The following is a 15,756-nucleotide window of genomic DNA, read 5'->3' as shown; positions in this document are numbered from 1 at the left end:
CCAGAACCTTTTTTTTCAGTGCATTATTGGTCTCTCGGTACCAACACTAGCCAGTCTAGGAAGAGAAAAGCAAAGTGCTGGCAGCGAGATTCGAGCCCGCTTCTCCAAGTGGTATCTAGACTGCTAAGCATTGAGCTACTAATCTTTTCCTCTAGAATTTTAATTAAAAAGATTATGGGTTGACTACACGCGCTATAAATTGCTCCTCTCTTAGACGATATACGATAAAAAAGTTTGGACAACATTGACCTTACGTTGTACTTTCACTTTAGCTAATCTATCCTCACCTGTATAAATATCTGAGGTAAAGAAAGAAAGTCGCCCCTTAAAAAACTATCAATTCGAGCCAGAGAAGGCTTGTAATATCACACGAGATATTTATGTTTGTCTACTCTTTTATTTTAGGCCTATTACTTACATTTTTTTTTTAGCAGAGACTGTTATCAGGTTTAAATCTGTAATAAATAAATTGTTTGAACCAATTAACACAAAATCGATACGAAGCGATGTTGCGTGTCTACATTATTCAAAATAAATATTGTATGTAATTGTCGTAAATTAAAAAGCTGAAATCAATTTAAACATTAACAATATCTCCACAAAATTATTTAGTCAGTAAGATGGCCAAGAGGAGTATTCCTCCAGAAGAATGGATAACCCGAGCTTTTGGACTGTCGCCGCAGCGCGCCGAATGGCACACCCTACAGAGCATCTACTCCGGCGTGGTGATTGTGGTACTGAGTTTCTGTCTCTATCTGACGCCCAGTCTAACTGGCCTGACCCAAAGCGCTTCCAGGATGCAAGTCGATATCTACAATTTGCAGGCAAGTATTTGCAAGTAGGCGGGCCTAAAAATTATGCTTTTCCATGTTGTCATGTGAATTTACTGAGAGGAAAGCGTTGTGTGTGGTGAAGATAACTCTGCCTGACGGAGTTCAAGCTGTGGTGGTTGCCATTTTAATCTCAACTTTTGAGACATAATATAACGCTTTGTAATGTTTACAACTAACTCTATCTACTAAATTTTCAATTTAAAGATTAACATTAAGAATATCATAATGTACGATAATATAAGGAGGGAAATTTGGAGGTACCTTCTTCTTGTGTGAAATATGTAAACAATGTTGAAAAATAAGTGTACAAAATGGAAAATTAAACACAAACTAATAAATAATGGTGGTAACAAAATTTTGTGAAACATTAAGTAATTGCACCTGAGAAGTTACGTATTAATGGTAACAAGTAACTGAAATCGAGAATTCATCATATTATTTTAAATTTCGTCTCAAATTCTGTAATGTCAATATCTTGTGAGCCCTGTTTAAGACAAGTTTAAGTTATCGATCTGCCAATTTGAACAGTACAATCGATATCTGATTTGTTCCTTCAGTCAGCGTCAATCAATCGTCAAACTTCAAACCGTAGGGGGGGGCGACAATCAGGCATAGATAGAAAAAGTCACCCACTCTTTAAACATACGTTCAAAACCTTTTTTTGTTATTTGTCTGACGGCTGTCGGACTTCTTCTGGTACGAAGCTGTTGATGAGAGTACCAGTATATTCTAAAAGTTGAGAAATAATAAAAAAATTAACCTCCAAATAGCCACTTCTGGCAATTGCCAATAAAACATTATTATTATTTTGTAATTCTTTTATACATAAGCGCTTTTTTTTTTAGTATTAATTGTATTACGTAAATCTGTCTCATTCCTTTGAAATTTGAATAAATAAATTTTGTACAGATTAAATTCACATTCGGATGCAGTTTAATAGCCATCGGCCTCAGCTACTGGAACTATCACGCAGGTTTACAATTGCTTGAAGATTTAAAAGAAATTGATATAATTTCTGGCAACAGAATGAAAAAAAGGTTTCCAATAAGATTGGCAATAGAGTTGGCCTATATGATAGGACTGTGTGCGCTGGAGGTTACCGTCTCATTTCCTTCAACAGATGCTGGTCTCGCTGCTTTACTATTTATCAACATGTACCACGGATTTACCTCACCAAAGGTTATGATCGATCGTTACACTAGGCACATCAACGGAGTAGCCAGCAGGTTCTCTGAAGCAACTAATAAGTTACAACAAGGTTTTTGCGTATTAACCTTTATTTTAACTAGTAATACAACTGATTCTTTAACTGATAATAGATTTCGAATGCTGGAAACTGAAGAAGATTAAACATAACTTTTTGTGTTGTGATATTATTGAGGTTAACTAAAGGAACACACTTAACAGTTCTTTTTTTGAATTAATACAATTTTCTCCTTTCTTTTCATACTAGTTTCAAGATTTAAAGCAACTCCTGTCCAATCACGAATTCTGGTTGAATGATAAATAAGTTTTACCAATTTTTTAAATTACCTTGAGAGCTACATAGACTGAGAACATGTAATTTTTGATGTGCATTTTTTTGAGTAGGTTGACGAAAAACAACTTCTATAAAACTTCCTAAAAGTACAAAAAAAAAAAAGAGTCTTCTTAGAATTGACTTTTAACTATTTTATGTAAGAATTTTTTACTGAAGAGGAGTCGTGTTAAATCTTGGAAACAATTTGGATAACTCTAAAGAGATTATGTTGCCTTTATTTAACTTACTTAGAACTGAAGAAGTAAGTAGATAATTTCCTCGTATAATCTAATAAAAAATTCTTGTTTAAATGAGGGGGGGTAGTTTGCTTTAAATACGGTAACATAAACAATGAATTTTTTTAACTAAAGCACCTATGTCTAGTAGAATTTAATAGGATTTAAATTTTAGTTAAGCATTTTTTTTCGCGTACTAGAAAATATATACACTTCCTATAAATATTTCTGTTTATTTCACAGCTATCAAAATTAGAAGATATACGCATGTACATTATTTTACGATGAAATCCTGACTTTCATACATATAAAGAGAATTTCTCAAAGATATAACCTTTAAAACAGAAATCACCAATAACTTGCCGCTAAACTAGAAAGCAATGTATATAAAAGCTTGTAACTACAATATTTACTTTTACATTTATTTATTTTTCTTGTTTGTTGTTACTGCTAGTATTTTTCCCTACACTTAATTCCGTTTTTTTATCACGGTAAGATTAATGAACAACATCCCTGCTGATTACATTTTGAACAAATTTGTTGTTCATGTTCTTGAATTCATTTCTTCGTATATGTATGTACATACATATGTATTTATATTTATTTACCAAACAAATAATAAACAATTAAGACCCAAGAAACTGTGGAACTTTTTATTCAATAAATAAAGATATAATTTCCTTTTTTAATTAAATTAATCCATAAAATGATCAGACAGTTGTTAATAATACGATATTTGCAGCCGAAATCATTAATCGCAGTTTTAAGATAGGAAACAACTAAGTACAGGATGTGAAGGAAAAGTTCTGTAAAAACTCAACTGGTTAACGATTGTAATTGTGTTCAGGTGAGTACATTACTGAGATCACAGCGCACAGCAAACTGATAAGTTCAGCTTCCCAAGTGAGCACAGTGTTCGGATTGGAAATCTTACTCGTACTCTCAATAGAGTCCTGTCTAATCGTGTACAACTTATACAACTTTCGTCCATTATTAGAAGACTTTCAAAAGGATAACAAGAGTACTTCTATATTCATTTTTATTTCCATATTATGGCTTATTTCATGGTTCTCTGATGTGTGGCACATTATCTCAACCACTGAAGAAATGTTAAATCAGGTGCGTAATGAGAATTATTTATTAAGTTTACATTTATTCTTATAAATGTTTACCTGTTCATTTATCTTTGGAAAATGTATTTTTGCCTGAGCAAACATGCACGTGAAGTCAGTGAAAATGTATTTCTGAATAAGCTTTCGATTTTTTGCTTTATATCTTTATTGGCTCAGCACTCTACAATCATCCAGCTGTTCTACTTTACTATTTCATTGGCTCTTCTTATTACTGGCCAATATTTTACTGTTCTTCAAACAACAATTCAGTGTAAAATTTTTGTCCAATAAACCATCAACCACTCATTAACCAGTTAACTATTTCGAGTTGTTGAAAAATGTGTCCCCTACGTGCGCCGTACAAAAATAAGCGATGACGAATATATTCATCGAACCCAGAGTATGTTTAATATGAAATTGGATTGCAATGAAATTACTTATATATTTTTTTCGTTATTTACTTCAAGTACATTTATTTATATTAACATAAATAGGAGCCAATTAGCTCCATTCTCTAGCAAACCATCGGACACCTTCTGAAATAACATTGCTTTCGACTGCTATACACGTCTTTACTCAGACTTTTACTCGTATTATGCTAGTACTGTATGAATTGTACTAATAAAGATTGCAACGAATAAGCTGCAGGTCTTCCAAAATAAAGAAATCTGAATCATCTTGGGTTCACCTCAGGGGAAAAAATCCACAGGGAACTGGAAGAATTTTGATATGCAGAGCTTTCCACACATTTCTAAGTAATGTACGAACTGCAGAAGCTGGATATCATCAGCGAATCGGGTAGAAATCGGCAATGACTAAACCTAAAATGGCTGAGAACGTGATGAAAAACTTTACTATCAATCCTTATAATTATTATTAAATGAGCCAGGAAAAAACTTATGGGAAAGCGAAGATGTTTTTCTTTTCCACTCATTTTTGTTTTGTTTTCTTTTTCCAGTCAAAATCTTTTAATGAAACACTATTGAGGCAAATCATTGAAGACCCAACTGCTGAATTAGATAAACAAGTAAGTTATTTCTCAATTAAATCGCCTAGTCTTTTAGATGGAATAATATAAACAATATACGAGGGTCGTTTGAAAAGTCCGTGCAAAGTCAGAGAGATAGCACTACTGGCGCGTGTCGAGGTTATCTTTAGTTAGTAGCATCTCTTGGAGGAACACATACCAAGTTTCAGCCAGATCGGTCTATTTCTTTGTGTTTGGCATTCGTTTGAATCGAGGAAGTCGTGATTTTCAAAAAATGGACGAAAAAGAATTTCGTGTGTTGATTAAACACTACTTTATGAAAGGCAAAACGCCTCACTCCACTAAAGAGAAGCTTGATAAACATTATGGTGACTCTGCACCTTCGATTAGAACAGTTTATAAGTGGTTTCAAAATTTTCGGAGTGGCCATATGGGCACAAGTGACGCTGAACGTTCTGGACGCCCTGTTGAGGTTACTACTCCAGAAATCATTGATAAAATCCATGATATGGTGATGGATGACAGAAGAGTGAAGGTGCTGAGATTGTTAGTGCTGTGGGCATCTCGAATGAACGGGTACATAATATTTTGCATCAACATTTGGACATGACAAAGCTATCCGCAAGATGGGTGCCGCGATTGCTCACGCTTGACCAAAAACGAAATCGTGTGAAGTGTTGCAAGGACGGTTTGCAGCTGTTCCAGAAGAATCCGCAGGACCTTAAACGTCGTTTCGTCACTGTGGATGAAACATGGATACATCACTACACTCCTGAGACCAAAGAACAATCTAAACAATGGGTTACCAAGGGGGAATCTGCGCCAAAAAAGGCGAAGACCGTTCCTTCGGCCGGAAAGATTATGGCGACTGTCTTTTGGGATTCGCAAGGAATAATCCTCATCGACTATCTGGAAAAGGGTAAAACTATTACAGGTGCATATTACTCATCGTTATTGGACCGTTTGAAAACCGAGCTGCAAGAAAAACGCCCACGATTGGCCCACAAAAAAGTCCTTTTCCATCACGACAACGCACCAGCTCACACCTCAGCAGTTGTGGTCGCAAAATTAATGGAAATAGGGTTCCAACTCGTTTCACATCCCCCCTATTCTCCAGACTTGGCTCCCTCGGACTGCTATTTGTTCCCCAATATGAAGAAATGGCTGGCGGGAAAAAGATTTTATTCAAACGAGGAGGTGATTGCAGAAACGAATGGCTATTTTTCAGACTTGGACAAATCCTATTATTCGGAAGGGATCAACAAACTAGAGCAGCGTTGGACGAAGTGTATAAGCCTAAAAGGAGACTATGTTGAAAAATAAAAATGGTTTACCCCAAAAAATTAAGTAGTTTTTATTTTTGCACGGACTTTTCAAACGACCCTTGTATAGCTTGACTGAAGTGCTAATTTTCTGCACCACGGTTTTCCGAATCCCGTAATTTCCATGAAAATCAGTTTTCTTAAATTTGGGTACCACGTAATCGAACAGAATATAATTTTTCTTAACAATTGGTTTTCCATGAAAATTCATTAAAGGAACTTTCTAGAGAGGTTTTGAGAGAAATAGATTTCGTCTAATGTTTACACTTCATTGAATTAACTGTTTTTACCAGCTGTATAACGCAGGGCAGAATTAATTGTTGAAACAAGAGTAAATCGTGTGAATGGCCGACGTTTTATGGCAAGATATTATTGTTGGATTTATGGTTAAATTCAGTTTTTGTTTTTTAGGAAAAAGTGAAATTGCATATAGCCATGAAAAAAGAAGTAATAATTACTGCTTTTGGATTCTTTACCATTGATGGAACATTTCTTCACAATGTAAGTAAATAGTTCTGTTTATAATATAATTTAAAATGTGGGAGTTAAAGTGGCGATACCTACTATAATAATTATGGTGAAGAAGTACCGGAAAGAGTATAACCGGAAAAGTAGAACTAAAATGAATTTGGAAAAATATCTTCATTTGGCTCCCCTGTAAAATTTACTTTTTGTGACATGGTGCCTTTTCCCTCCGAGGTACAGAGGCGATTTAATTAAGGTTAAAATATATTATATTTAAATGAGCTATCAGGCTTTGCAAATGCAAGCAAGTCTTTACGTCCAAGTTGTGATGAGGAGTTGTGGTTCTAAAAATACTTATTCTAGAAATATCTGCAAATAGCAGATGTTGATATATTGTTTGTTCACAGCTGGCAGCCGTTGCGACAACCTATCTAGTCATACTGACGCAATTTAAAGGAAAAGGACCAAGCAAAACAGCTGTGGAAATGGAATAAAAATTTTCATCAAGATATTATTCGTACAATTGATATTATTTTATATATAGTAGTTTGTTTGATCCCAACTTTGGATTTTAACTGAATCTTTCTTCCATAAAAACAACTCATTCTTCCCAATATTTCACTTATACTTCTAAGAACGATATTTTTTTGGTTACATACAGTTTTATAAAAAATAAATGTAAATACAATTTTTAACTTTCAAATATCTCTCTCCACAAACACAGAAATCCAGTTTCTGGAGTCTTTTAGACTTGAGACACACCCACGCACTGAAGACGAACTTGCTAAGTCTATTTTTTGTAATAATTAAAAAAGTAAAGTAAAAACCAAAACTAAAAATGTAATTTTGCAGACCTTCATTTTAGCAGAACTAAACATTGGGGGGCATGAGTGAAAAACTTATTTTTCTTTTTAACTTTCTCTGACGCTACTAGAAAGAGAAGGTCATTATTATGGATTTATTTTTTTGAAATTCAACGCTCTGGATATCTGTTGTTCACCTTGTCTGGACTTCATACTAAGAAGGGCATTAAAAGTTTTTAAAGAGCAGAAGTATTAAGGAATAACGTAACCCTGAGAGCAATATTGTAATAATTATGGATATAATTAAAAATATCTTCTACGGAGTTAACGAACACAATTTATATACAATCAATTTATATAAAAATGAATTATCATTAACCAATCACTGTTTACAAATTATAATAAATATAATTATTTGCGTTATACATTTCATATAATAATATATAAATATTTACATAATGATGTGTGAACAACAAACATATCTGGGTTTTATCTTCTGTATCTGTACCGTTTGAAATGGAACCACAACTGAAATATATTATTATGGAATTGACAACGAAAACCTCTCTTATACGAATATTCCCATTCTCTGTTCACTATTTTAAACGCAATATCCTCATATGGTGGTCCAGCATGGAAGCGTAGAATCGCAAAGTCTGGATTATCTGGACACACTGTCTGTAAACAAAAAGTGTATATATATATATATTACATGTATGTTATGTAATAGAATCTATTATTAATTAATTACTACGAGGTCTGTAAATTAAGTAATGAGATTGATTTTTTAAAATTTTTTTATTCAAAAAGAATTACAATTCTATATTGTCACCTTCAAAATAACTTCCTTCTGAAGCCATACAGCGCTGGAGACGTTTCTTCCACTCCTCATAGCAGTGCTCGAACTCCGATACTGGAATAGCCTTCTTCAGCTGATCGGTTACAGTCGTTTGAATGTTTTCGACTGTCCCAAAATGAGTTCTCTTGAGGTGATTTTTCCAACTTCGGGAAGAGAAAAAAGTCACAAGGACTCAAGTCCTTGCGAATAAGGAGGCTGGAGGAGCCACAGGAATGTTTTTTACTGGCCAAAAACTCTGGTTTATTGAAATTGCTGTGTGACAAGGAGTATTATCGTCATGCAACACCCACTTGTTCTTGGATGTTTGGTCTCACACGAATGGACCCTTTTTCGAAGTTTTTCAAGTACCTCTAGAGTAAAAGTGTCGATTGACGTTTGACCTTGAGGTAGAAACTCTCTTTTTGGACGATTCCGTGGATATCCAAAAAAACAAATCAGCATGCATTTGATCTTCGACTTCGCCATCCTTGCTTTTTTGGGCCTTGGAGAGGTTGAAGTGTGCCACTCCATGCTCTGGTGCTTGGTTTCTGGGTCGTACCAAGACTCGTCACCAGTAATGTTCCAAGTTCCAGAAAATGGGGGTTATTTTCAATTGAATCTAAAAAGTCAAGGCAAAAACATTCAAACGGCTGTAACCGAGAGCCAGCTGAAGGCTATTCCAGTATTGGAGTTCGAGCACTGCTATGAGGAGTGGAAGAAACGTCTCCAGCGCTGTCTGGCTTCAGAAGGAAGTTATTTTGAAGGTGACAATATAGAATTGTAATTCTTTTTGAATTAAAAAAAATCAGTCTCATTACTTAATTTACAGACCTCGTATATCAGACATCATTTTTTTTTTTTCTTCTTTTTTAAGGAGTGTCCACATCTGAGCAGTTATTCAAGCAACTTACCAGGTAGTATTCTGGAGCTGTAGTTTTGTCTATCAGATCAGGAAAGAATATGTTAAATTTGTAGCCTTGCACTATTTTGGGTGGAGGATTGTCCATGTCGTAATGAGTTTGATTGTACTTGTTCCACTCAAAGCCAGTGTGCACTCTGCAACATATGACTTAACATTACCCACAATTTACTAGAACAGATTTTTCAATTTAAGCTACAAGAGTCAAATTTGCAATTGGAGATCTACCGCCTTACTTAAAACTAGAACTAAATACAACTGAGTAGTAAATTAACTGACTTATTAACAATTACTTTTCCATACCTATTAAAATATCTAGGTTTCCTTGGTCTATATTTGTCAGACCACAAATAGACTTGGGTATCTAAAGCTGATTCTACCGAAAACACTGCTTCATCCCCGGTCATTCCCTTCCTGGCTTCTCTTTGCATTGCTTGTTCAACGTCGCTTGTCTTCTCGTTCTGAAATATTAAGAGAATGGTCAGTTTAAAAAAAAAATCTTTTTCCTTTAACTAAAATTAACCTTCCTTTATTTTATTTGCTTTGTAATCTTAAAAATGAGTGAAAACCAAACTTCTTTATGGGCCACTGTACGATAGACTGACATGCCATGTCAATGGTAAGGCAATGTAGGTTTGTCAGAAAGATGAAGAATCAGCAGCGCACATATTGAGTACGTAGCTGCCAATGTGAAGGACGATTACGGTGGAAAGTTCGGCTTGAAGGAGAAGAGAATTCATAACTTTAAGCTACACCTTTCTATAAACTCTAGAATCTCTTTGTATACAGGTGTAGAAAACTATTTACAAAGTTTCAGTTCAGGTAAAATTGTTAATCCACTTTTCTATGAACACAACCATGCGAACTTCGAAGTGCTTTTTTGTAATAAATGTAGGATATTTTAAGTGAGGGTGTTAAATCTGGTTTATTTCTAGGAGATTGTGTGAGGGAGGCCCTTTCTGAACATTGACGGAAGTAAGGTCCGAACTTCTGCGCATGATGATGGGGGCCTCACATTTCATCCAGATGCACTTATTTTTATTTTTTTTTTAAAAAAAAAAAGCTAATTTGTAGCCATTATTTCTATAAATCGCAGACCAACGCTATTTTAATCAGACATTGCAGCATAACAGTTGAAAAAAAAATAAAAAAATAATTACCTGAGAACCAGAACAAGAAGTGAGCTGCAACCTGGCGTACATCAAACGATGTTCGTCTTCCTGTTCTGTAGTAATGATCGTGCCCAGCTCCAATTCTGATGGATCGATATACTGTGGACTATACTGGCCTCGTTCGTACTCTAAGAAACTTTCCTTCAACATGGCTTCTCCTGGGTCTTCCTCCGTTTCTCTGCAAGCAATTGGATAATATTGTTAATATGGCCGCTGTGTAAATTAGATTTTAAAATATCTAGCTAAAACTAGAGAATTCTTTAAATGTTAAGACATTTCTAAGATTTTTTTATTAAAAAAAAAAAATTATAAACATTCGAATTAGATCTTTCTTGAATCAAGATGTTTTCTAATCCGGAAAAGTCTACATCAGGAGTCCCCAAACTACGGCCCGCGGCCCCCTGAGGACATTTGTCCGTCCCCCGCCGCAATTCCGGAAGGGGCATCTCCTCTTTCATTGGTGGTCAGTGAGAGGAGCACTATATGTGGTGGTGCCGCAAAGCGCTGCGTCGCTCATGTACAGCACTACTTCCGATGACGCGGGATGCACGCGTCATGGCTAAGAAAACAGTGTAAAATAACAGCAGAAGTAGGAAGAAAGGCAAAGCACTATAACTAAACCGGACATTGACCATCTCATTAGCCCAAAAGCAGGTCCATAATTCCCACAGAAATACTGGGCAGTTTGGTGATTTAAATTTACTTGTTCTTTATTTGAAATATACTAATTTTTTTTACTTTAAAATAATTTGTTTTATAGTACGGCCCTCCAACGGTCTGAACGACAGTGAACTGGCCCCCTGTTTAAAAAGTTTGGGGGACCCCTGGTCTATATGATACCCTCAAATGTTCTGAATATTTCGCAGCGTGCAGCCAAACAATAGGAACGTACAAATAATTGTAGCAATAGTGAGTGAAAAACCAAACTTCTTTATGGGCCACTGTAGACTGACATGCAATGATTGGCATGTCAATGGTAAGGCAATGTAGGTTTGTCAGAAAGATGAAGAATCGGGCAGCTCACCTATTAAGTAAGTAGCTGCAAATGTGAAGGACGATTAGGGTGGAAAGTTCAGCTTAAAGGAGAAGAGTATTCATAACTTTAAAGCTACATCTTTCTATAAACTCTAGAATCTGACCAAACAAAAAAGACCAGGTGTTTCAACAAGAGTTCTGTCACAACAAAACCTTCTGGGTAGCAGCAGCATTGATTGTATCTAAACTTAAGATACACTGAAGAGATTAGAAAATGATGTTCAGAATGTAGACATATGGATTCATGTTTCTCAAAAGATGTAACTTCGTTTTGAATTTTTCACATATCAACAGCTAATACAGAACCCTAGAGCTATTTTTGTACCACAAACATGACTTGAAAGTATCATGTGAATAAAAATAAGTCCAAAGGAAAAAGGTACACTAACAATTCCATATCCTCTGTGAGTTCTTCATCTTCTTCATTTACATTTGGTTCAATTTTGGGCTCTTCTTCTGCGCAAGAGGTTTTTGGTAGTGGTATTCTTGGTATAGCTTTAGCATCCTTCACTGACGTTCCTCTTCTCGGCTCTTCTTCAGAGTCTTCATCTGAACTGCTCGGTGGTTCAGATTTTATTTCACTCTTGACTTCTGCCACTTTTTGTTCTGCCTTAAGAACCTCTAATTTCTTGCGAAGATTTTCTTGATGTTTATCTCGTAATCGAGCGCGAGCCATGTGTGCTGTTGGACACAAATATGTTCATGAAAAGTGGAAAATTAAAAAAAAAGATAAAATACAATAATACTAATATTAAGACAGAAACGTAGTAAGAAAACTGAGGGTCAAATATTTAAGGATTTGATAAGTTAATACTTTATTAAAGTAATGCAATTAACAAAAGGCTTACAAAAAAAAAAAACAAAAAAAAACAACGTTATCTAAAGCTAGGTATGAGCAAATGTTTTCACATTTTCAACTTAAGTGAAAATGAAGCAAGCGTAACAAGAATATTACTGTTATAGTGCCGCATACTATAATTAGTTTTTGTTTAGAGAAAAAATGTGGCATTTCGTATATGAATAAAAAATAAAATAATGTAATTTCACTCACAGAAAACAAAAATAATCCGCTTTGGCATAAAAGATTGTCTATCATTGCTCTAGTATGCAGATGCAGTAAAATGTTAAGGACACTTAAGAAAATAAAGTGATACTAAAAGACGACCCGATTCGTAACAATATAAAACTTTCTAAGTGCATTGCGTTTTACACTCAACGAGAAAGGGTAACGTAGGTTAAAACAAGAACTGAAAGGTATAACTAGTGTTCTAACAAAATCAAACTAACCTTTAAGCTGTGACAATAATGATTCCCAGTAACCAATGTCAATGCCTTCTCCTTTATCGGTAATCTTTTTTTCGATTTGTTTTTGCATCGATGCTAATTGAGAAGCAGTTTTACCTCGAAAAACTGCTGCCACATCCTTGGCCACAGATTCATGAATACCTTCTCTTCTGCCGACAGCTGGTCACAAAATAAACAAATATGTCCTTTTAATAATAACGGAAGGAAAATCAATTAAATAAAAATTAAAAAAAACTTTTATTATTTTAGGTAGCTTTTTACTTCCTAAAACCGGCCTAACTATTTGAACCAGAGTGCGATATTCTCACTTACAAGGGACAAATTTATTTTGTAACTCCAAATATGAGCAACATATTTGGTAAGCTCAATACATTTAATGTGAATGCTGGGGATGGTTGCCTACAACGCCATAAGTGGAGGTGATGTAATGATGCGAATTGAGTCCATGAGTTATGGTCTTAAATAATAAACGCAATCTCTTTTTGATGAAAAAAATCTCAGTAATCTCCAGAGAATTGTCCCTGAACCAGAGGTCTCGAAGAATAGGCATAATTTCCTCAATTTCTTCAACAGGAAAAGGCCACATCTTACTTAATTATCTCTTTTCTCAGTCCACCTTCTCTCACTTAAACCTCTCTGTTAGAAAAAAGATGTCGCGTGAGTTGAATGCAAAAGTTATACAATTCAATATTAGTCACTAGAGTACTAAATATTCTAACGTTTCCAAATATTACATCAGAAATGGAAAAAGCTGAGTAAACGTGTAGAATGTACAAACATTCAAATTGATTTTTTGGGGAAATATCTCGTGACGCAGTCTTCATAACTACAAGCCTTCACTCTACTAGATTGTAAATGACATATTTCAAGCGTCTAAAAGATCTAACCTGCTTCATAATCTGATTTTTTTTCCAATTTCCTTAGTTTATATAGTTCATCTTCAACGATAACAGTTATATCATTCCAATAGTCCAAGTTTTTCCCATGTTCCAATTTAATGTACACCTAAAACATCCATTTTTTTTTTTTATTATTGTTAATGTCTGTACACATCTATCTCTGTCGAATAAGCATGCGAATCTTAAACTGGTTAATAAATAATCATAAACTTTTCTACAAAATTGGGAAAATGGGAGCTTTTTACAGCTCTTTGTCGGGTGATGGACAATAATCTACTACAACACTGTCCATAGGCCGGCAATTCACTGCAATAGCGCTTTAATAATTATAATAATAATAAAATATAACCTTTATATCTTCTACAAGATCTTCTAAATCTTTGATTGTCAGACCGTTAAGATAGGTATAAGGTTCATGCATCTCTATAGCATCGACTTCTTCTTCTGAATTGATGTATTTAGCCAATAAATCAATTGGTTTCGCTGAAAAAATGATTAGCCATAATTAAAAACTGGAATATTATTAACTAATAATTCCAAAAAGTTCTAACCATTGCAAAACTTTAAAACAGATAATTTCTAGCCGCACCTGGATTGATTGCGTTATCGTTTAGTTTTGTACTGAACAAGTTTTTAATTGAGAAAACAACAAAATCTAAGACAAACCTCTGCCATCGGCAATACGAATCTTAGAACGTAACCTAGCTTGTTCCAAGTGAAACTGATCTTCCTGAGTAGCCCAAGACTGAAACTGAGCCGCTTCTTTTTCCCTTTGAAGCCGCATCATTGCTTCCTCTCGTTCTTGACGTTCTTGTTCACGCTCTTGGCGACGCTTTTTCACCTTTAACAAAAGGACAAAATAATGGAAAGCACTAACCAATATAATAAATATGAAAAAGCTTCTCACCTTCTCAAGTTCAAGCTTATTTTCTTCTTGCTTCCTTCTATTCCTTCTTTCCAACTCATCACGACTTACTCCGATCAAACCTTCTTTAGCCAATTTCTTGGACCAAACAAATGTAGACAAAAGGTTTGCATCACCAAATGGATTATCACCGTTTGTATAATGCAGATAATCATTATCCCAGCCCATACGTTCTTTACGACGCCTTTCCTTTGCCTCTTTCTTAAGAAGACGGCGTGCTCGCTTTTCTTCAGGTGTTTCGTTAGCTTTCATCAATTCTTTAGCTCTTCTACGATCTTCAGCTACACGAACTCTTTTTTCTTCAAGTCTTTCTAATAAGCGAGTCTCACTACTGCTTGAACTATCACTACTCGAGGAAGAATCACTTTCGCTTGATTCTCTGAAAAAAAAAAATTCGGTTTACAAAGTAAGTAATTTAGATAAACACAATTTTTAACTAACTTAAATAAAAAATATTATACCTTTTTCTACTCTTCTTGGATTTCTTATGTCTCCGTTTCTCTTCTTTTTTCGATTTCCTTTTTTCGAATTCATCTGAATAATCACGTTTTTTCTCCTTATGTCGCTCGACTTTTCTACAACATATAAAAACAAACATTCCAACTAAGAAATTAAACCACTTACACTGTAGAAACCGTTAAAAAATCTAACCAAATCAAAAACTTACCTATACTTATCCATTTTGTTTTTTTAAACAGTAACCAAATTAATATATTCACATTTTTACTAAACTACACGGTTCCATTCACAGACAGAAAACATAACCTCCCAAATGTAACATAACCTGTGTTAACTCTAATTTACCTGCGCATTACGAATACAGAGGGCGCTTACTTTGTTTTCGTTTTAAATCTAAGTTCTAAAAGTTACATATAAGATAAAAGAGATGGCTATCTAATGCATAAGCGCAATATTTGCCTTTTGTTATTTAGAAAATATTAAAGATAAGAGTTTTTCTTTCATAAACTGATAAGAATAAGAATTATTATTTTTTATTATTATAAAGAATACATCTTTAGAACGATTCTTTTCCCGAATAACAATTTGCGACACCGTAGTCTGTTAAAAACCAAGTTTCCGACCATTTAAAACCATCATGGTTTTATATTCTTCCTGTGATTTCCACTTACTTTGCTTTCTAATTTCATAAAAACTTTTATTGTAAGTAATAAGTACACCTTCCACAAATCTAGTTTGCAGTCGCATAATCTTAATACCTAGAGCAAGTTCACAACTTGAAAATAATGGAATTTTTTGCTTTTTCTGACAGTGGCAGAGAGAAAGTATCACAAATGTTGCAAGTTCTCTCCTTAATTATGTATCCTTGCTTTTATAGTACTTCTAAGCTCACCACGTTAAAAGAGTTGTGTTTGAACTTTCATTTA

At 34.6% G+C, this 15,756-nt stretch overlaps 2 protein-coding genes across 2 annotated transcripts; one reads left to right on the top strand and one right to left on the bottom strand.

The window, feature by feature from the left end:
• Positions 1–1,075: 1,075 nt before the first annotated feature.
• Positions 1,076–6,984, top strand: LOC141446199 (gustatory and pheromone receptor 39a-like). The gene is made up of 5 exons (XM_074112696.1): positions 1,076–2,091; positions 3,436–3,707; positions 4,659–4,727; positions 6,422–6,511; positions 6,883–6,984. Exons 1-5 carry the CDS (start codon positions 1,860–1,862, stop codon positions 6,967–6,969), a joined length of 750 nt encoding a protein of 249 aa, XP_073968797.1. The 5' UTR covers positions 1,076–1,859; the 3' UTR covers positions 6,970–6,984.
• Positions 6,985–7,558: 574 nt separating this feature from the next.
• On the bottom strand, positions 7,559–15,235 carry cactin (cactin, spliceosome C complex subunit). Its single transcript, XM_074112669.1, has 12 exons — positions 15,039–15,235; positions 14,833–14,946; positions 14,354–14,750; positions 14,113–14,287; positions 13,796–13,929; positions 13,435–13,552; positions 12,530–12,706; positions 11,632–11,923; positions 10,196–10,385; positions 9,339–9,496; positions 9,028–9,172; positions 7,559–7,956 (listed from the first exon to the last, which is right to left on the bottom strand). The coding sequence occupies exons 1-12, from the start codon at positions 15,050–15,052 to the stop codon at positions 7,768–7,770; spliced, it is 2,103 nt and encodes a 700-aa protein (XP_073968770.1). The 5' UTR covers positions 15,053–15,235; the 3' UTR covers positions 7,559–7,767.
• Between the last annotated feature and the right edge of the window lie 521 nt (positions 15,236–15,756).

Source organism: Rhodnius prolixus, unplaced genomic scaffold (assembly GCF_049639745.1).
Source record: "Rhodnius prolixus isolate KJV_2025 unplaced genomic scaffold, Rpr scaffold_1, whole genome shotgun sequence".
Taxonomy (NCBI): Eukaryota; Metazoa; Arthropoda; class Insecta; order Hemiptera; family Reduviidae; genus Rhodnius; species Rhodnius prolixus.
The sequence above is the reverse complement of the archived record's forward strand: the minus strand, read 5'-3'. Positions and strand labels throughout refer to the sequence as shown.

What these genes read in the sequence shown, in the direction of transcription:
- cactin (XM_074112669.1), bottom strand. An exon ending in ATCTTGTAGAAGATATAAAG is followed by an intron (nt 13,553 to 13,795) that starts GTTATATTTTAT and finishes TGGATGTTTTAG; the next exon opens with GTGTACATTAAATTGGAACA. An exon ending in ATTATTGTCACAGCTTAAAG is followed by an intron (nt 11,924 to 12,529) that starts GTTAGTTTGATT and finishes TGTGTCCAACAG; the next exon opens with CACACATGGCTCGCGCTCGA.
- LOC141446199 (XM_074112696.1), top strand. Translation starts at nt 1,860, where the DNA reads ATGAAAAAAAGGTTTCCAATAAGATTGGCAATAGAGTTGGCCTATATG. An exon ending in AACTAATAAGTTACAACAAG is followed by an intron (nt 2,092 to 3,435) that starts GTTTTTGCGTAT and finishes AATTGTGTTCAG; the next exon opens with GTGAGTACATTACTGAGATC. An exon ending in ATGGAACATTTCTTCACAAT is followed by an intron (nt 6,512 to 6,882) that starts GTAAGTAAATAG and finishes GTTTGTTCACAG; the next exon opens with CTGGCAGCCGTTGCGACAAC.